This window comes from Pezoporus wallicus, unplaced genomic scaffold (genome assembly GCF_028554395.1).
Source record: "Pezoporus wallicus isolate ANWC-B61680 ecotype Strahan unplaced genomic scaffold, APGP_CSIRO_Pwel_v1 contig_7506, whole genome shotgun sequence".
NCBI lineage: Eukaryota > Metazoa > Chordata > Aves > Psittaciformes > Psittacidae > Pezoporus > Pezoporus wallicus.
The window spans coordinates 1,353,095-1,374,249 of record NW_026637546.1 but is presented as its reverse complement, the minus strand read 5'-3'; the positions used below and the strand labels follow the sequence as shown (position 1 = coordinate 1,374,249).

General features: G+C 38.9%; 1 protein-coding gene across 2 annotated transcripts in view; it reads left to right on the top strand.

Moving 5' to 3' along the window:
- The window catches only part of DOCK8 (dedicator of cytokinesis 8), a 99,552-nt gene that overhangs the window by 23,465 nt on the left and 54,932 nt on the right, over positions 1 to 21,155 (top strand). For both annotated transcript variants that reach the window (XM_057406098.1, XM_057406097.1), the window contains exons 3-16: positions 715 to 890; positions 3,338 to 3,409; positions 6,753 to 6,876; positions 7,087 to 7,299; positions 7,739 to 7,824; positions 8,379 to 8,445; positions 8,701 to 8,850; positions 9,493 to 9,573; positions 10,391 to 10,550; positions 11,160 to 11,299; positions 11,386 to 11,479; positions 12,597 to 12,759; positions 18,854 to 18,971; positions 20,571 to 20,641. In XM_057406098.1, coding sequence (XP_057262081.1) covers positions 715 to 890; positions 3,338 to 3,409; positions 6,753 to 6,876; positions 7,087 to 7,299; positions 7,739 to 7,824; positions 8,379 to 8,445; positions 8,701 to 8,850; positions 9,493 to 9,573; positions 10,391 to 10,550; positions 11,160 to 11,299; positions 11,386 to 11,479; positions 12,597 to 12,759; positions 18,854 to 18,971; positions 20,571 to 20,641 — 1,715 coding nt within the window. The remainder of the gene's footprint in view (positions 1 to 714; positions 891 to 3,337; positions 3,410 to 6,752; positions 6,877 to 7,086; positions 7,300 to 7,738; positions 7,825 to 8,378; positions 8,446 to 8,700; positions 8,851 to 9,492; positions 9,574 to 10,390; positions 10,551 to 11,159; positions 11,300 to 11,385; positions 11,480 to 12,596; positions 12,760 to 18,853; positions 18,972 to 20,570; positions 20,642 to 21,155) is intronic.

The following is a 21,155-nucleotide window of genomic DNA, read 5'->3' as shown; positions in this document are numbered from 1 at the left end:
TTCTATCTTGCCCTCAAATTTGTTTGAAGTTGAAAGCACAGTGTTTCTAGTAGCCAGAATTTTTCAGGCACAGCACATCAAATGAGCGGTATCTTTATGATGGCAGTTATGGTGCTCATAGTTGGTCTTTAGCTCAGTATAACATCTGAGACTTGCTGTCTTGGTCTTGCTACTGGTAGTGCCTTCCATCACATGTGCTGTAGAATCCATTGGCAGCTTCCTGACAGCTGGTGGTGTCACTGTCATTTTGGTCACTTGCCCCATCCTCTGCTATTCCTACTCACTGCTGCTGGAATTACGCTGCATATAACCTTGATCAATTCCATGGCTTGGACAAGGGGGACTGAGTTCAGAGAGTTCTAGCAGAATGCATTTCTGGGCACCTCAGTCTGCCCCCTTTCTACCAGCATCTAGGAAAGCTCAAGGGAGAAAATAGGTGCAATTTTAGATTTAGATGTATTATCTTCCGTTTCTTTTTGTTATAAAACTATTCTTTCTTTGTTCTCTTTCTCGTTCTGTTTCTTATTTCAGCTGAACGTTTCATTAGCAACTTCTTGCATTAAATGAGATGGCTGTTTCTGATGTTTAGCAAATAATGGGAATTCTTTAATTAAGAATTGAAGAATTAAATAATAAGACTAAATTACAATATTAAGAAAAAAAAACACCCAAACATTCTGTTGCTAAAATAAATGTGTCTATTTCTTCCATTAGCCTTCATTTTATGACGTAGTAGACCCAGTAGATTTTGAAGGCTTCCTAATGACACAGCTGAACAACTTGGACTCAGAACTAGCTCAAGAACTTGGTGAATTTCCTGAAGATGACTTGGACATTGTCTTTACACCCAAAGAGTGCAGGACTTTGCAGCCCTCTATGCCAGAATATGGGTAAGGAGACTTTACCTCCCTCTGAAATGCTGCATGTTTAAAAATCGTTTTGAAGATGTTGATCCAGACTCCTCACTCTGCCATCCATCTGGCCATTGTGCATTTGCTGAACTTAAACATTTAAATTTTGCCACTGGTTCAGTTAGGCCTGTTTGCATATTTAAAATTATGCTAGCCCTTACACAGCTGCCTGAGCTAGGTGGTAGTAGCAGAAGTGAGGTAGGCATAGACTAGGAAGAAGAGTAAAAAAGGGCAGGAGGGTAGTATGAAAAGTAATTTTGTTTCTCTGATGCCAGAGGTGGAAGTTGATTTGGATTATGTAGTAAACATAGGATTGAGGGTTTTTTTCTCCTTCCCCTTTGCTACCCTCAGCTATACGTTACATGGATCAGATCACTAAGCATCTTTCTCAATACCTTTCTTGTTTAAATGGAGAGAAATAGTTCATACTTCACAAGGTTTGGGGGCAGAGGGCAGTGTTAATTTCTAGTTTAGGAGTCACTTTTGATTTTAGGCTGATATTAATGAAATAATTCTACTATTTTTAACAGCTTTTAAATTAGAATGTGTAGCATGTGTTGATACTGGTGCTTAACCATCCTGTAAATATTTAAGCTGGTTTGAGAAACAGAAAAACTATGAGCAACAGAATTTTTCAGAATGAGAAGAAGGTATGTACTGGAGAATTTCTGATGTGGTTTGGGAGAGTCCTACTCTATGTAAAACTTTCTGTAAGGGCTGTTTCACTGTAAGGCCTGTAAATGGTATCTTCAGATAGAGCCACAAAAGCCTAGTGAGTTTTGCAAGCAGTACCAGGCAGATAAACATGAGGGCAGCACCAGTTTAGCCCCAAGCTGCTATGTCTGTAACATTTGAACAAAAGATGATTTTTCACTTGAAGTTACTCACAGAAAATGTTCCAATCTTTATCTTCTTTTTTCTGTCAACTGAAGAGAAAGAAGGGATGTGGGAGACAGTGAATATTTTGGTGCTTGGAGTTTCCATTTACTTAAATTGTGGACAAAAAGAGTGAAAAAATATCCAACTCTGAAATGAGATTTAACAGATAAGATGATCATTTCCCCCCTGTTTCCAAGGTTACTTCTCATCATGCCTGCTGTTCAAAACAGCAGTTATTTACTTGTTTTTCTAGTAGGATAATGTGTAGACTCATGCTGTACCATCAGTTTTAGGCCTGATTTGCACTACAGTTACATTAAGTGTTTCGTAAGGAGTCTGTGGCAAAGCTCAAATGTTCAATACCAACAAATGTGCTTTCACCAAATCTTTTTTTATTTAGCCATACACACCACCATCATCAATATTAGTGCTTTCACAGAAAAGCCTGGTGAAGAGTGCCAGGGTGTGTTAGGGAAGATGAGAGCACAGGAGAGGCGTGCACCAAAGACTTGTCTGCAGCTGATGCAGTCTGTGGTTTCTTCCTGCACCAAGAGGAGGATACCAGTGACCAAACTGGGTTAACATGCTGCCTGGTTGCAAACACACATCCCAACTGGACCCAAATGGACTGTGTCAGTTCACCAGTGCAGGGACACACAGGGACAGCAGCCCAGTATCGGCCAAGGCTCTGTCCCGTGGTGCATGCATGAACCCAAATCAGTTGTTACCCATTCCTGGTAATCACTTGCAAATCTTTAGAGTTCTGGGTGGAATGTGCTAAAAAGTATCATACCTTTTACCCATTCCTGCACTGCATTTTTATCCTGTTCTTTTACTTACTTGGATCAGAGGATGTAACAGTGATCTTGGTACAACACACTAAAGTTTTTTTAGAATACGGGTAGGGGAATCATGCTACATCATGGCAGCAAATTCATGGACCTCAACTGTAGCTTATAATACTTTGGTTCTAGTCAGTATCCAGTCCATTAGGCAGCACTGATAACCCCCTACATTAAATGAGATTTATTTGAAAATCATAAAATTAAATTATAACATGTTTTTAGATGTTAAAGTTTTATTATGCTAACTGATTAAAAGCTTAGGATCCTTTTTTAGAATTTTGTTACTTTCTGTGAGAAAAAAGAAAATTACACCAAGAAAACCCAGGACACTATATATTCGAAGAGTTCAGGAGCTGAGAACTCTGGAAAAATACCTCTGTATGTTGATACTATATGTTATCAAGTTCTGAAAATCACAAAGATGGGTACCTGGTATAATTTCTTTTATTTTGCTATATTTTTTAGCATCATCAATCTTAGATGCATGATATTTATAAGCACAGTAACAAAAGCCTGCATCAGGGAATTCATACAATACACAGAACTCTTTAAACCTCAAACAACAGTTTAGCAGTAAAATAAATATACAAGAGAGGACTAATAGAGAGGCCTTTATCTGAATAGCACGGTTAGATAAATTTCTTTGTCCTTAAGGTGTGGCCTAGGTACTAAAATATTTGCAAAATGTTGCTTTTTCCCCAGGGTTGAATTGGACTTACATGTCAGAGACTGCGTTCAGACGTATACCCAGGAGTGGCTGATTGTGAATCGAAAGTAAGCTACATACAAGTAAATAAAACCTAAAATGGCTTGGATCTTATTTGTCAGGAAGGAGGTACAAGCTGTTACAAGTTATGCTAAAGAGTAATGATTTGAATCAGTGACCAAAGAGAAGAACTGACTTTTCAGTAGTATATATGAGTATATTGTTTTGTTTGAGCCAGTGGGCTATAGCTAAATATTGTTGCATCTGTTTCTTTATTATCAGGCACTCTGGGAATTAATCAGTCAGAAACTCAAATCAACTGTCTGTAATGATGATTTGTCTAAATCAGAAATGCTATTAGTATTTGATCATACTAAAAAAAAAAAGATAACAGGGATAAAGATTACATTTGTCTGTTCTTTATTTTCCCCGCCATGCCCTGAAAATTTGACATGATCTGGGTTCTAAGGGTGTCTGAAAACAAAATGGAGTACAAAATGGAGTGCAAACAACCAGGGACTGTGGGCTTTCCCAGCAGTGATTGACTGTATTCATGGGATTATTAGTGTAACATCTGACTTCACAATTTTACATCAGTAAACGACTACTATATTTTTGGTCAGTGTAATCCAACATCGATTTAGACCTATAGTCATTACAAGTGACAATTTATTTTAATTTAATTTAATCTTCTAATTTAATTTCATTCCATTTCATTTCACGTATCAAATGTGAAGGGAAGCCTCAGTCACTGCTTTCTGCACAGTAGTGTCTGTCCCCAGACTCTCAGAAGGCACCATGCCAGTGGAGCTCACCTCCTTCCCCATCACCCCCTCCTGTTCTTCATAAAGAGACAGTGGAGCTCTGTTTTTCTGCACTGCTTCCTCTTCACCCCCTCCTGCACTGATGCCCTGCTCTTGAGAAGTAGTAGTATGAGCCATTGACAGAGTGCTGCCACATTTGCTGACTTTTTGCCCCTTTGCCTGCCCTTGCTACTTTCTGTTTACCTGACCTGACAAACTTCAGCAGTCAGTGCATTGCAGGTTGGCTCCCGGTGATTGTAAAGAAATTGCTTTGTTTAATTGTGCAGCTTGTGCAGGGAAGGAGCAGCTGCTGAGGGTTATCAAGAGACTTCCTCTGGGGGTGATGGTGAAATTGACTGAGTTCTCAGAACTGCTGCACAGTGAGTCACTAGAAATAAGTTAGCGGGTTTTTCAGGCTCTCCACCTGCAGAGCACAGACACTAGCTCTTCCACACAGTGTTGTTCTGAGTGCGCTGCAAAGAGCCAGTATGCAGTTCTGTGCACACAAGTAGGGAACAAACAGTAAAGTAGGTGAAGTGAAAAATAGAACATAGCTGTTTTTGCACTTGCAAAACTTGCATGTGCTTGTAGAAATGTGAGTGGAACTGTAGAAATACACGTGTGAAAAGGTTTGTCGTGTGTTTTACTGTTTCATTCATTCAGGTAAGGAAAATTTGCGTTCAGAAACTTTATTGAGCAATTGAACCTGCAATAAACATGATGAAGGGCCCTGCCGGACAGCTGGGCTTTGATGGCTGTGACTAACAAAGCAAGCAAGTTATTAAAAATTGCAAAGAACAAGACAGTGCAAAAGGTGCTGCAGTGTCACATAAACCTGTGACAGATTGTTACTGGGAGCCTCATGTTATGCTTGGGCACTGTTCTTGAAACAGATATGAAAGAAAGAAAAGACATCAAGAGAAAAGTGAGAAAAAGTAGTTGTAGAAAATTGTAGGAAGCTTTCCATTGTTTTGAGAAAGGCTGGAAAAATTGTAGTTGCCTACTTGGGAGACAATGATCGATAGGACAGGTTGCTGAACGTACAGTCTGCTAAGCTATGGATGAGTGTGTGACTTTCATTCATTCATACATGTGAAGGTTCAGAACAGGAGATTGAAGAGTCCTCAGTGGGTGCAGAGGTGAGCAGAGATGCTCCTCATGCCCCAGGGTGAAGAGGTGTATGGCAGAGGGGCTGGACACAGCTGAGCAGTCCCTGTGTTTTTGCCAGAGGCTGAATGGGAAGCTTGTTCCTGTGCCTGTCAGTTTCTTCTTTCAGTTGTCCTTCGTGCCTTTTCCTTGTCCCATTTTCTTAATTCAGTGTGTCGCCATAAAATTGACATGTATACTAAAAGCAGGTTTTGCCTGTTGGTGTTTTTAATTGCAGCTGTGCTTTGCAAATGAATAAAAAATGTAAGTAAATCTTACAGGACTACTTCAGGGGAAGGGCATATCTGGTGCAGATTGTACCTCACAGGGAAAGTAGGATTTCAGGTACATAAATCTCCCCATTAAGTAATTTCTTTGCCACTTGAAGTAGAGAAAAAATAATCAACAAAATCTCTTTTGGATGCTGCAATGTCTTAAACTCATTCAGAATTTCTGTCATTCATTTTGGATGATTAAAGCAGTTCCAAAACAAGGTCACATCCAAGGAGAGCTGGGATTGTCTCTTTTATGACTTTAGTTTTCATTTGCAGTGAACTGGTAAGTGATTAAAATGCGAACAATTAAAACTAAAACACATCAGAGCATATAATTCAGTTACTCCCAAAATGTAATAAAAAGGTGTCTCCTTGATCAATAATTGCTTATCATGGCATCTTTATGGAAGTACTCAGATGTTTAGAGTGTTAGGAGTGCTGCAGAAAGGGAAACGAATAAACCAGAATACTCTGACCAAGGAGGCTGACTGCAAAAATACCATCACAGGATTTAGCAAATTGCATACGGAAATGGAAGAAACAGAGCTCTGGATGTGTCTGGTATATTTTGTCAGGGTACCTCCTGATTTTTTCCATCTGCCACAAAAATGTAACTTGAAATTGCTACCCTGCTGCAAAATTTTGGGAGCATGCCAGCAGAGGCTGTTACACTGTGCCATAGTGATAGCCCTCTTCAGAAGCAGGCACTGTTTGAAAGGTGTGGATTGTTGTATCTGATTAACTTGGGACGCCAGCTAGGTCCAGGACAAAATCAGTAAGTGCCTTCATGTGTAATCAGAGGGGCAAAGAGCCAGACAAGAGATAAGCGATCTGATCCATGTTAAGTTCACTGAAGTAGTTGCCGTCTCTGCTGAGGAGCACAGAGCTGAATTTGTGCCTAGAACAGGTTTTGTTGCTCTCTCAGTCTTACAGTCTATGCAAAAGTGATGTGAATGATATTTCTTCCTTTTAAAACCATTATTAATATACATGACAGAGCTGCAGTGGTGCGGTAAAACAAATGTCGTGAAATGACACATTTTTGTGTAAAAGCTGATCTTTTGCACAACCATGTCCCAGTTGCTTTGTTTAAAGTAAAAAAAAAAAAATTGTCTTTTTTGTTGGCTTTTTTTTCCCCTTAACACCTCCTCGTGCTGACCTGACTTGATCGGGCTTCTCTGTGAAAGGAGCCAAGGGAATTCAGATACCTGTAGCCTGAAAAACAAGGGATCCCGGAAAGATTTGCACAAGACACTTCAAAAACAAACATTTGAATCAGAAACGTTGGATTCCAGCGATGCAAACCTTCAGGTACATTTCCTTAACTTTGGGAAAAGCAGTTAAATACAGCTGTTTTCCTCAAAGCATCCTACAGTCTCTGCAATGACATCAACAGAGAGCTGTGTTGCCCATTAAGCCTCACCGCAGAGGTGGCATTAGGGCTCTCCCTGCCAAACGAGCAGTGTTTGGTGACAGCCTGGTGTCCCAGCCATAGCTCACTGTGGTGTTGTTTTCCAACAGGCGGGGCCCCGGCAGGCCCAGGCACTCCCTGAGGAGACCTCAAGGACCACCCTTGCCACATCTGACTTCGACCTGCGCAGCCTGCAGCCGGACCCCCGCCTGGAGAACTTGCTGCGGCACATCAGCGCCGAGGAGTTCGAGAGGCAGAACAAGGAGGCCCGGGGCACCAACAGGCACGCCGAGCTCCTTGCCCTCTACCCTGCTGTGGATGAGGTGAGCTTGGAGGCTGGCTGTCCTGGCATGCTTGAAGTTAAAGCTGCACTGTAGTCAGAAAATGGGGGTTGTGTCTCCTTTGGGTAATAACATGGTGAAAGCACAAACCCATAGGCTCCTGCCAGCATAAACAGACGTTCAGGTGGTTGTACTTTGTGTTGCCTGAGGCTGGTGATACAGTTGTGTCAGGGTGTTACCCTTCACCCTAACGCTTGCTTGGGGGCCAGAAGTGTAAATGCCAGATGGGGGTCAGAAGTGTAAATACTCAGAAATACAAAGCAGTTTTCTTTCATCTCTAAAGAGATTAAATGCCCTTTGGGTGAGTGAAGGTTCTAGTCTGTAGCAGCAGCTCATTTAGCATCCCATGAAGGTTATATGTAAGTATGTGGATTTGCAGTTGTTTGAATTGAGTATGACTAGAGTAACTCTTTAATCACAGGAAGACACAGTGGAGATACGGCCGGTACCAGGTCGCCCAAAGGAACATCTGGGCAACAGGATTTTGGTGAAGCTGCAGACTCTGAAGTAAGTATCCTTCATAGGCTTTGCTCACCATTTCTCAGTTCATACCAGAGTACTGCTGCCGACCCTGCTACACCACTGCAGTCCTGTTCAGCAAGTGTTTGCATGCTTGCTTGTTCTTTGTTAGTGTAGCAGAGGACCATTTCTATCCATCATTGCAAAAGTCTAACTTTTTGAATGAGCACAGATTATATCTTTACAACAGACTAGATTGGTCTCCATACACTCTGTGCTGAACTTGATAAATAGAAAAAAAAAAATTAAGAAAAATATAGTTGTTTGTAATTGATATTTGAGACCAGCTTTCTGACAAATTTAGAAAATATATTGTGTGCAGTTTATTTCCCTTCTTTTCCTCTAGAAATCATCTAATAAAATGCACTAATAGAAAAATCCTCCAGACTTTGAGAGAGCTGAGGTCTGGAACTAAATATTTCTCCTTATTTTCTAATGGAAGTGCCAGTTGAAATATAGCGCTTTTATTATTATTATTTTTTCTAATACAGAGTCATAAGAGTACAGTATTAATCAGTTTTCTGTGTGTCTTTCCTTAATAGGTTTGAGATAGAGATTGAACCTTTATTTGCCTGCATGGCTCTCTATGATGTAAAAGAAAGGAAAAAGGTAAGTGTGCATACTGTATTTTTGTTAAGTTGGCTTGGGTTTGTATCTCTGGAGTAATAATTTAGGAAAACTTACAAAAACATGCAACTTTTCACACACTCACTCTGAGTGTGATATTGGATTCTTTTTATTCTGACAAAGTCGTATGCTTCCAATTATTTACTTTGTAGTTCTAGTTAGTGCGTTTGACTTACCTAAAATAAAACTTGATGCATTTTTGGATTGTAATACATTTTAATTCTTTTCCTTCTCAAGATCTCAGAAAATTTTCATTGTGACCTTAACCCTGATTCATTGAGAGGATTCTTGCGTTCTTATACACCCTCCATTGACTTGTCTAGTCAGGCAAGATCAGCAGTATTTTCGGTCACTTATCCCTCATCGGATATATACCTAGTAATAAAGGTATGTTACAGTGCTACTTCAACACCATTCTTTCTGTTCCTGGCTGTGCCTGTTGTCTGAGTTCTTGAAGCTGACGAGCATGAGTTTCCTGTGGCTAAGGTGAATTTTGATTGGTTTTAATGGCATGTGTGCAGACGTCCTCTGGTGTATCTCACTCCCAAGCTAAGATTTTGATATCCTGTGTTCTAGTTCTGCTGCATATTTAGAATTTCCTATCTCTGCCTAAGGGAAATTTAAAATAAAGTCAAATAAGCCATTTTTAAAAAATTTTAATTGTGTTCTCTGGAGTTTCTATGGCTTTATTTTAGTGAGCTTTGCATCATTTTGTTTATTTAATTCTGAAACTGTGTTAGCCTGAATCACTTCATTTGGAATGTATTAATTTTCCTGATTTCCATGAAAATGCATACCTGATTGACAGTGTGGTCACATATGTATTTCCTGCTTTCTAACAGGCCAAATAGAAAACTAGGAATTTTAGTATGGAGTAACTGGTTTAGTACCAGTTACTCCACAAAGCTGGTATTAAAGATTCTATACTGCTCATTTACGCAGGCTCTTCCATATTGCTAAGGAAGCAACATATTACTGGTTGGGTGTTATTTTTTCTTTGTGAGTGTCTTATTTTACTGCTCTTTGTAGATAGAAAAAGTGCTTCAGCAAGGAGAAATTGGAGACTGTGCAGAGCCCTATGCAGTTCTTAAAGAAAGCGAGGCTGGCAAGGTAAGTAAATGATTATAAAGACTGTTTAGATCAAAAAATGTGTGCACAGCAAAAACGAACAAACAGAAGAAGAGAAAGAGCAGACCTTTTGGAACAGGACAGAATCATAAGAACAGTGGAGAGAAAGCTAATTGGTGCATCCATGGTACAAGCAGTTTGGTGTCTGCAACTGATGGAAAGAAGTTATGGGAAGATATGGTGCACTTTATTACTGACCCTTTGGAATTCAATACTAACAGAGTTTTGAGTCACAAAGCAGATAAGGGTTAGCAAAGAAGATGACAATGCAGTGTGGAGTTAGCAGAAATATTTGTACCTCAGAGATATGTTATTGATTTGGATTGGCAAACAACCTGCTCTAGTGTGTACCTGGCCAGTTCAGTGCTGTCATCCATAGATAACATGAGCTCTCTTCAATGAATTTAAGGTCATTTACCTGCCTGGAGTAGATAGACATGTTTGCTGGACTTCCACACATCTGCTTCCTTTAGAATATTGCTTTCAACAGAATACTGTTTCTGTATCTGGCAAAGGAAGCAGAATCTGCTAATGTTTTATGGTGATTTTTCAAGCTGTGCCTGGGGGTCACTGCAAAAAAATCTGCATTCTCCTTATCTATAATAAAAATGAAGTCATCGAAAGAAAAAGTGAATGTACAAATCAAAACTGCTGTGATCCTGAGAGTGGTACAGAAAGAAAACAGATAAGAATGCAAATTATCTACTGTGCTACAGATATGTTGTTTCCTTTTTTTTATCTACAATCACATTAAAATAACTGATTGCTTTTTAAACGGTCATTATTTTCCTTGTCTTAGACAAAAGAAAAGATTGAAAAGCTGAAAGCCCAAGCTGAATCCTTTTGTCAGCGGTTGGGGAAATACAGAATGCCATTCGCCTGGATTCCCATAAGCCTGACTAACGTCTTCAACCTTTCAACACTTGAACGAGAAATACCTGAAACTGAAGGTTTAAATGGTACTTGTCTAACTTTTCTGAGTAGGGCAAAGCCACTCTTCAGTCGGCCTGTGCATACCAAATAATGTCATTTACTCTGGCACCAAAAGTGAACAGCAGATTCAAAGTCACATCTTCTCAGCCTTCCTTTTCTGTTCTACAAACACTTATAAATTCATATGTTCACTGTTTCATCTCTGCTTATTTATTTTTATGTATGCTAAACAGTCTTGCATGTTTTAGGCCATGTTGAGCACTGGCTTTGTAGAAGTAAAACTCCCTTTTTCTTATAACATTTGTTTGCAATATGGGGCTACCAAAATACATAACATAGTAGTTTCTAGAGCACACGGGACCTTTGGTTGACAACATTGACCAATGTGCTTTATAACCCATGAACTAAAACTCTGAATAAGCTTGTGCTCTGCAGCAGAAATAATGTCACTTCACTACGTGTGTCCTGCTATTCCACTATTTCACATAGTTTGAAATAAAAGTAGTGGAGTGGTTTAGGTATCCTCTTTATCTTCTGATGTTGTTAGGAAATTGTAGGCTTCTAGTGTATTCTGATGGTCTTTGTACCGAAGAAACACAAAGCAAGTTAATATTTCATTTAATTTCTGCTTGAAGGGAAAGGATCCACTAGTGACAAGAGGGCAACGCTGCTACAGGGAAGAAGATTTTCTGAGAGAAGTCTCAGCTTGGAGGACAGCTCTCCAGTTTCAAACTTCAAAACAGTCTCTCTGACCCTCAGCACCTTCTTTAAGCAGGTAACGGATACTGTTTATGTCTGAAGCTTTCTCAGTGTTATGGAGTAGTGTTATAAAGATATTGATTTTTCCCTTTCTCCTGGTAGGAAGGAGACAGGCTCAGTGATGAAGATCTGTTCAAATTTTTAGCTGATTTCAAAAGATTGTCTTCCTTACAGAGAAGAATTAAGACTTTACCAGGTACGCAATTATTTTTGGATGGAAAAGGATATATGTACTTTTCTCCCCTAAATTGTCCTGTAAATTCCAGCCCCAAAATACAGTTAACTTGGGGTTTAAGTGTATAGTATGTGCTAGTGTGGAATTTCCTGGGTTACCAATGTCCACCTGAGCACAGATGCTTTTGAAGTTTTTTTCTGTATGACTGAGGATGGAGATTTCTATTTAGTTTGATATTCTGAAGTTATTTGCTTTCTTCTCTAATTTACAGTGTATCTACTGGATGTGTTTTATTATTATTCCAACTGTTTGAAGACAGTGCTTAAAGCAAATTTCAAAGATCGTTGCTATTTCCCTGCAATATTTTTAAATGGGTCATATTTTACAGTGGGAGATGAAAATGTGTAGACATTTCATCTTACTTGAGTATTTGGGTCAATGTTGGTTAACAAAGTAGAGAAGCAGCGATGGTGGTTGGCTACTGTCAAAAACCTGACCAGCTTATTTTTTCTTTTTATATAATGTACAGCTGAAACTTTCCTTCAGTTGTTGTAGAGAAACCTTAAAAAATATGAACTGAGTGCTAAGCTGGTTTGCCTTTTTAGCTGATTGCCAGAAATCACAACAGAAAATGTAAATTGGAAGTCTAGTTTTGCTTGTGTAAATATTATCGGTATTAACCGTTAACTGCTCACCACAGCAAGCCTGGCTTTCCTGGTGGGTGGTGTCTACTTTGGCAGAGATTAATCAAAGCAGAATCTGAGTAGGTGGAGTGAGAGAGAACTGTATTAGACATCAACCCTTCTATCTTTTGTTTCCCAAACAAATTTTGTATTACATTGTGTGAAAGATACTAGAACATCAACCCAGCCTTTAGTATTCTTTCTTTGCTGTTTCTTTGAAATAGTACAGGGTAGACATAAAGAGCTATATATTGACTTAATTGTAGGGCTGTATGTAGGCTACTTCCTGTGTATATTTCTGTGCTTTCATTCTCATGCCACCTTCAAGTGGAAGAGCCAGTTCTTGTTTTTGCACTGTTACTATGTAATCTCACATATTGTTTTCATTTTTCTTTTATTATACATTGATTATTTTTTTATATCTTTGCTGAGATTTATGTGTTTTTTTTTTAAAGGAACACTTAAACTGGAGATTTCCCCAGCTCCAGAAAACCTTGGTTATTGTCTGACACCAGAATTACTACCAGTGAAGCCTTTTCTAGAAAACCGTAATCGTCCTCACAAAGAGATTTTGGAATTCCCAATTAGAGAAGTGTACGTTCCCCATACTATTTATAGGTAAGAAATAACATATATTTTTTTAATTTCTTCAGATCCATTTCCAAAAATAATTGTGACTTAGTTTGTGGTGTTTTTTTCTCATAAATAGAAACTAAAAACATTTTTTTAAATATTAAAGACTATGTGTTAAACTGATGATTTAATCTTACTATCCATTACAAGGTAAAAAAACCTACAGGAAGTTCTATAATATATTTACTAATCTAATTTTGTTGTCCTTTGAAAATTTTTCTAAAATGTCAAAGGAAAAAAGAAAATTCTACAGCTTTCACTGACTTTTCTGTTCTGTGGGTTTTTTCCCAGTAGATTAACAGTTTTGGTAAACCTTTGTGCTGGGTGCTTTCTACCATTAACTTGAGTCATCTGAGAATCTGAGGCAGTGTTGTGTTGCTCTATGTACTTTTTCACCATGAGCTCTCAGCTATGTCTTTTTTTTTTTTCCTTAGATTTGTTCTTTTCTGGTTGTTTCAAGGAGACCATAGTGTTCAGTAGCATGCAGCTGAGCAATTCCCAAACTCTTTAGTGATCTGTCACAGCTGAGTTTCCAAGAAGAAATGAATATCAAAAGAATGTGCTTCAACATGTTTGTGCAGCATAGCAGTGCTAGTGAGCAGTGATATCGGTAATAGCTAACTAACAGTAATTCAAAACAGGTGTATCACAGTGTTATAGGTACAGAAATGCCAGCTTTTATGAGACCACTGTGTTAGTGAAGGCACGGCAGTAAAGCAGAATTCTTCTTACAGCAGTAGTTGGTGCTACTGTAAGGGACTTTCCTGACCTGTAAAGCAGTAGCTGGGTACTGAACTGCATTAGTGGCAAAGATGTGACTCTCAGAAAGGAATCAGAAATTAAGGGGGGATGTAAACCTTATTCACCTCTTGCAGCAGAGATTAGCAAAGAGCCAGCTCTCCTGCCCACTCACTTGACTACACTAAGGAGGGAAAAAAGGAAGAACAAGACTTGTGGTTCAGTACATATCAGAACTACAAGGCTTCAGACTAATTTATCCTGGGGAGGTGTGCCACACCTTCATGTGAAAATGGAGAGACAGTTTGGCTGTTGGTGACACCTACAATTATTTTTTTTTCTTTCCCCAGTTTTTAGGGGGTTTATGAAGACATTTCTATAGGGGAAGTAGTTTTTATATAATTGAAAATGCAGATGGAAATGAACTTCAGTAATGATGCCCTTTTTTTAATGAATTTTCCTATTTGCTGTCTGGCCACAATAAGGAGTGGCTTCTGTCAACTCCGGTGTGCAGACTCATAGTGTCTAAAGGTCTGCTTTTGAAAATTAAAAGATTAGCAACCTTTGTGTTCCTGAACTAGACAGTTGAGTCTGCACAGAATATTCTCCCTTTACTTCTCACCAAGGTAAACTTCTGCAGCCAGACTTATGAATATCAAAGCCACCATGCTGAAAATTAATGTGTACTATTCCCAAAGCAAGTTTGGGTGTCTCCACACTATCCCTCAGTTGTTAGGGGTGTCTGTGTTGAATACATACACTCACGTTAGACAAAATGCTTGCTATAACTCAACAGTTACACTCTTTGAGCAAGAGTTTATACCCAGCATACTTAATCTCTTCAGACTTCTTGGTCTCTGTTTTGATTTTCACCCTAAATAAAAGTCTTGATAACAAAACAAAAGTAGGATCTGTTCAGACTAGCTTGTAATAATGAAGAGAATATCTATAAAAAATAGTCGCCTTCATTAATCTTTACCTTTAACTAGTGAATCAATGGTGATGACGCAACTGACATGCCATAAGTGGTGTTAGGCTGTGAAGTAGCAACTCAGTTAGTTAATACCCCAATAAAATCTAAAGCTAGTTGGTTAGATACACTGGGGAAAAGGTGGAAAAATGCAGAAATGTTGCCTTGCGGCAACAAATATGTTCAGAGTGAGAAAGGGGAGTTGCTAACTGTAACTGTTAATAAACTCCAGCAATAGTTCCCCAGAAAGTCTCATGAGGCAGCTTTGCAAATATTATGAAACAGCAGAGTCTGGAACTTGGTCCAGTCCAGGAAGTAATACTTGTATTTGTGCAGTGTGGTTGAAAGCACCTCCTTTTCCCACAAGCCAGAATTACCTAGCCACAGCTCAACCACTCTTGCCAATGCTCCATTTGATAAGCAAAAGCATAGTTAAGGCAATGTAGGCTAATGTAGTCAAAATCACAGAATCATTAAGGGTGGAAAAGACCTTCAAGATTAGTGAGTCCAACCATAAACCTAACACTACGAAGTCCACCACTAAACCATGTCCTCAAGTGCCACATCTACACATCTTTTAAATACCTTCAGGGATGATGACTCAACCACTTCCCTGGGCAGCCTGTTCCAATGCTTGACAATCCTTTAGGCGAAAACATTTTCCCTAATACCCAATCTAAGACTCCCGTGGCACAACTTGAGGTAATTTCCTCTTGTTCTATCACTTGTTACTTGGAGTAAGAGATGAACATCCACCTCCCTACAGCTTCCTTCCAGGTAGTGGTAGAGAGCTATAATGTCTCCCCAAGCCTTCTCTTGTCCAGACTAAACAACCCCAGTTCCCTCAGCTGTTCCTTTCAGCAGCTACCTTTCCGCAGCTTTGTAGCCGTCTAGCATCTCAATGTCTTTCTTTGAACTGAGCACAGCATTTGATACATGGCCTCACCAATGCCAGCTACACAGGGACAATCACTTCCCTGGCATCTTCTATATGACCATTGCTCTAGTTTTGTGCTGGTTAGAGATGCTAGCACTTCTAACTTCTTCAGAGCAACAAACGTGGAGATTAGCATCACTCTTGCGCGCAGGGGAAGGAAACCGCTTAAGCTAGATACTGCAGTTTCAAACAGGTGTGAGCGTGTCTTGATGTATTCTGCTCCTCAGTACACTATTTCATCTCAGTGCAAATAGCTGCCTGCTCTTTTCCAAGCCCTATAATCTTTTCTGGGCATTTACTGTACTATCTCAGCAGTAAGAGGTTTCATGGAAGGTTTCCTGATTTTTCTTTATTTTTTTACTGAGATAAAAGTTACTTTGTCAAATACTGCACAACAAAGCAGAAACAAGGAAGCCAAAAACTTCACAAACAGGATTCTGGGAGTGCATGCCCCACTTCCACAAGCAGCTTGTTTGTCACAATGCTTTCAGACAAGGTATTACACCTGACTCCTCATAACAAACTTAATTAATTATGTAATATAGGCAGAAGGGAAAACATGCCACCATGGCATGGTGATCTCTGTATAGTCAACTGAGCAGAGACTCCAGAGAAAATATGGATTTGTCTGAGCTTCCAGATGAAAGCAAAGCCTATAGAGAAACGTGTAATTATTCCTTAAAAAAAAGAATCACATGCAAATAGTTTAATTAGAAAGGGTTCAGTTCAGTTAATTTTGACATCATGAAGTAAATTCTTGAAAACTATCTTCAGCAGACTTTTAAGCAAGTATAATTCAAAATGGAGCAAAAGCATTTAAAAAAGTCTTGGCAAATTTGTGTCTTGAGTAGCTGGTAGCTCTCTGTATGAAAATCATTAGTATAATATCTGCTTTCACATTCTGAGCACTTTTATACTATTTAAAATCTGTCATATACTAATAAAGTGTTTTGCCTTCCAGAAAACCCATGATGTTGTCATTTTAATGCCATTGTTCTTCAGCTTTAATGTTAGTTTTGTTCTTTGCTCTGCTCTGTGGAAATAAAAGATAGTGTCAGTAAGAAAATCTTGTTAAGGAAAGCTTTTGAAACAACTGAATGTATTTGCAAATTATTTATAATGTACGCCGAGTAAGGTAGTACTACCTTACACTGAGTAAGGTAGAATGAGACCATTCTTTTCCCACTTCTTTTTCCCTGTCTTGTAAAGGGTACCACTACTGCTTCTGAATAGCCCTTTTGCTTTTTGTAAGCACATCTGACTATTTCTGGAGGTAGAGCTCTGCACTTTCTGTGGGAGGAGGGAGGGGAGAAGTTTAATCACACTGACCAAAAATAATTGCTGTGATGTTGTTTGAATGTTTCTGCTCAGCACAGAGGCTCAAGGGAGACACAATGCCTCCTGGAGCTTGTCATGTCCTATGAGCATGCTAGGTGTCCTATTATTTAAAAGTCAACAGTATATGCTGCCCTGGCACCCTTGCTAACTGACATGTGGAAATGCTCCTTGTCATTTGGAGGGTATGGATGCTGGCAGGCAGTAGCACTTATGCAGTGGTCAGCAATGGGTTTACAATTCATGCCTGTGTGAAGGAACCTCTTTTGATCATCTCCACACCTCCCTGCTTTAAAAAAATCAGTCATCACTTTCATCTCTGCAGGATATTCAGAGTCAGCATCTGTCTCTGTTCTTCTGCAGTGCCGATAGGTTTGAAACACATGTAAGCAAGATTGCTAAAACTGCTTGAGTGTAAGTGGCACAAGCTTTAGCTCTTCAGTACAGTACCTGCTGGGATAATGCTTCCTTGGTTTTATAGTCAGCAAAGAGCTCTCTGTTTGTGATTTACATGTCTTTCATCTCAATTCACATCTAAATGTAAAATCCAGTGCTCAAGGACTTCATATGGATTTGTGACATCTTCTGGGATGCAGATTAATGAAGCAATGACTGGGTTATTTAGCCTCTCCTAAATACATTTCTTCACATCTGGCAGATGTAATATTGATAATATCCTTCGTTTAATATGTCATTTCCCCAAGCATAATTCAGTGGAGGTTACTGATCTATTTCTCTGTTTCACTTAGCTTTTTCTAATATCTTGGAAAGAATTTGGCTGAGTAGAAGTTGCATTTAAGAAGGTAGAGAAGAAAGTGCATTAGTGTGGCAGGCAGGAGTACTATTCTGGACAAAGGGAAAGGCAAGTTAACATGCAAGTTTCTTTGCTAAGGCATGTGATGGCTGACATAGTGCATGTTGCTTAGCAGAGTAGCTTGGACTGTATAGTTGAAGCCTATTTTCACATTGTGAAACATGGCAATAAGGAGAATTAACCACAGTGTTTGTTCCAGGACTTGAGATGTAACAAATGGAAGATGGACTGTCTGGCTTAATGACAACATTTTCTAAAGCTGCTCTACATTTTCATCTGATGATGGTGCTGAGGAGGTATCTGTGATAAGGACAGGGAGATATTGTGTGTAGCTCCTGACTGTCACAGACAAAAGGAGAAAATGAAAGCCCATGAGTAGTTCTCATTGTTTCTCATTGGAAGCCAGCATGCTTCCACCAACACTAGTCTTATTCCTTATACTCAGAGGACAAACAATGAGAATCCTTCACAAGTCTAGGAAAATGGGATATTAAATAGACATAATTGTGATGCCAGACTGCAATCCAGATGTAGCTGAACTCTCAGACTTGCCATACACTTGGAGAAAAAGCTTTCCGTTAGCATTTTGACTTTTCTACCAGAACTGCTGGAGTTTGAACTTGGAGGACCAGCTATGCTGCTGAATTCCCCACAAAAATTAAAGGTGCTTTTTAAGTTTAGTGATCTGTCAATATATGGAAGCTAGTAAACAGCAAAGAATGTATTTTAAAGCATTAATTCATATTCATTACTAAAAGGTGTTTCAGTTTCTAGAATGATAGTTCAAAATTTCTTGTTTGTGTTTCGGTTACTGGTACCGCTTTTTGATTTGCACAATATAGAAATATCTGCCATTTTTTTTGCTATAAACCAGAAATGTATGAACTTCAATTGCTTGTTTTATTTGCTGGTTTACTTGTTTTATCACCTCTGAGTAATTCCTTCCCCCTTCCAAAATCTGATTTTTCACAGCTGAGGAGGGAGTTGCTTCCTTGATAGATTCCTCTTTTCATTATGTCAAGCAGAGATATTAATTTGTAACTGGGAATTATGCATTAAAAAAAATAAAATGAAAAAGATGGGAAGACTGCCTTCATAGCTTCTGCATGAGAAACCTTAAACACAGCATGTTCTTTGTGTCACAGCAAGAACTTAACTTTTGAAATTAAGTTGTGGCAAATGATCTAGGTGGAATTAAAGGAGAGAAAGAGGAATCAGCAAAATGCTAGTTTGTGCACTTCATTTTGAAATGCAAATACTTGGCATTTACCTTTCTTCCTTCCAGAAATCTCCTGTATGTTTACCCCCAGAGGCTGAATTTTGCTAATCGACCAGCTTCTGCAAGAAACCTTACTATCAAGGTCCAGTTTATGTGTGGTGAAGACCCGTCCTGTGCAATGCCGGTAATAAATGCTGAGATTTCTTAGCAGACTTTTCCTTACATGTTTTCCTGAGGAACCTCTGAAGAGGTAACTCAGTGTGTTCTTTCCATCACCATAGTTTTTAGTGTGGCTTCTTAGGAAGCCTAACATTAGAGAGCTTGTGAAGCTTGTCATTCTCATCAGAAAGCAGGGCCTTACCCACAGCAGGGAAGACTTGGCACTCAAGTGGAACAGAGGCATATTTACTCCTTCTTATCTAAGTCTTCCTACCTTATTTTCAGAAGAGTGACATCTTAAGTCAGTGCTGTATTGGAAAACCTAATGGAAAATTCTCAGAGACCTTTCAAGAGTGTTGTAGTCTATCTGCCAGTGTAACTTCTCCATATGCACTATGTATACACAAATACTCAGGTGTTAACACTGGAAGGTAGAAGTTGGGATCTTCATTGCCTTAATCTGAACAGGTGCACTATCATGCAGTGTAGGTAGAGTTTTCCATGTTTGAGACAAGCTGTCTATTACCACGTATGTGTCTGGTACTAGCAGAGCAGGTAGCACTGTCTGTATTCAGGTTATTCAACATTTCCCATTATAAAATCCTCTTTTCAGCTTTACCAGACTTCAGATGTTCAGTTTGAAGTGTTCTATCCCAGGTGTCTGCTTTAGCCTGAATTTTTTTTGGAACTTTTTAGACAGTGCAATTAGCTATTTTAGAATGACATTGTGACAAGATCTTTTGTGATTTTTTTTGTGTTAGAAGGGGAAAAAAAAGAGTGGAAATACTACTTTGAGGAACTCTGGTCTGATTTTGAACAAGTCTTTGATTTGTTGGAGCAAGGACTGACACCTGACCAGTCTTTATCATACTGCACAGTACATACTTCACATCCTTACTCCACGTGACCTCTGGAACTGAAATCAGAGCATCATCATGGTACTTCCCCAAGCCACATTTTTTCCAGAGCTGGAGCTGTGCCATGCAAATATAGTACCATCTTTTACATCATACTGCATTGTTGGTTTCCTTAAACTCTGCTCATATTATGATTAGGTTTTGACAAACACTTTTGACAAATATTTTGAGGGCTCCCTTTAAAGCTACTGGATTCCAGGACCTTAACATGAGGCTGTGTCTGCAATAAGGGAAGCACGTCAAGCACCAAAAATGCCTATTTCTCTTCACTGATTATAAAGGAACTTTGGACCTTTAAGGTAAAGTGAGATGGATCTCACCCTAAATGAGCAGGCTGCAACTGAAAAATGAACTTCAAAAAAATACTTCTAACTTTTTAGAATTTAGTTGAAGACAATGTGACAATGAGTAAGAGGCTTACCATAACTTTATTCCTGCAATTCCCAACTCTTTAGCCTGACAGGCGAATGCAATGTGAAGTAGTCAGTGGCTCTGGAACTAACGTCTGCTCCATTTTCCTGGTGTTTTACCCTGAATGGTGTGTGAGGAAGGTGTTTGTTAGTAAGACATTTGTGTCAATGTGCAGAGATAAAATTGGAAATTAATTTTCAGCCTTCAGGTACTGCCTTTATACAATATTCATACAAGATTATGACAATTAGGTGTGTTTGACCTGACTGCTGTTACTTTATTTCTTCTTAATGTAGGTAATTTTTGGGAAATCTTCAGGTCCAGAATTTGTGCAAGAAACATATACAGCTATCACATATCATAATAAGTAAGTATTGTTACTATTTGTGTGACTTAAGAAGTATTAATCATGATCTCTTTACGTAATTCTTAGCCTATATAATTCATCAAGCAGTGCTGGTACTAATCCATTTCAAACATTTACATTCTGTCTAGTATCTAATTCATACTGCTACATGCATTTGTGTAAGTGACCTTTGCATAACAAATCATTGTTTTTCATGTTTGGAGCTTTTCAGAGGTTGGTTGAAAATGTTCCTAATCTGAAGATTAAGGAGGAGAAGCAGGAAGCAGCAGCAGAAGCTTGTAACAGTGTTCACTGTGATGAGTTCATATATCCAGAAGAGCTGAAGGGGCCTCATTCTTATGAATTGGACCTGGGATTTAGGATTTACAGAATAAATACATGGGAAACCAAAATTAAGATTGAATATTTTTGAAAGTATAAAGGTGAAAGATTCGAGCTGATTCAAAGCTGTAGGTAGTTCATAAATACAGCTGTATATGTGTATATATTTTCAGGACTTACACAGTTTTTAGAA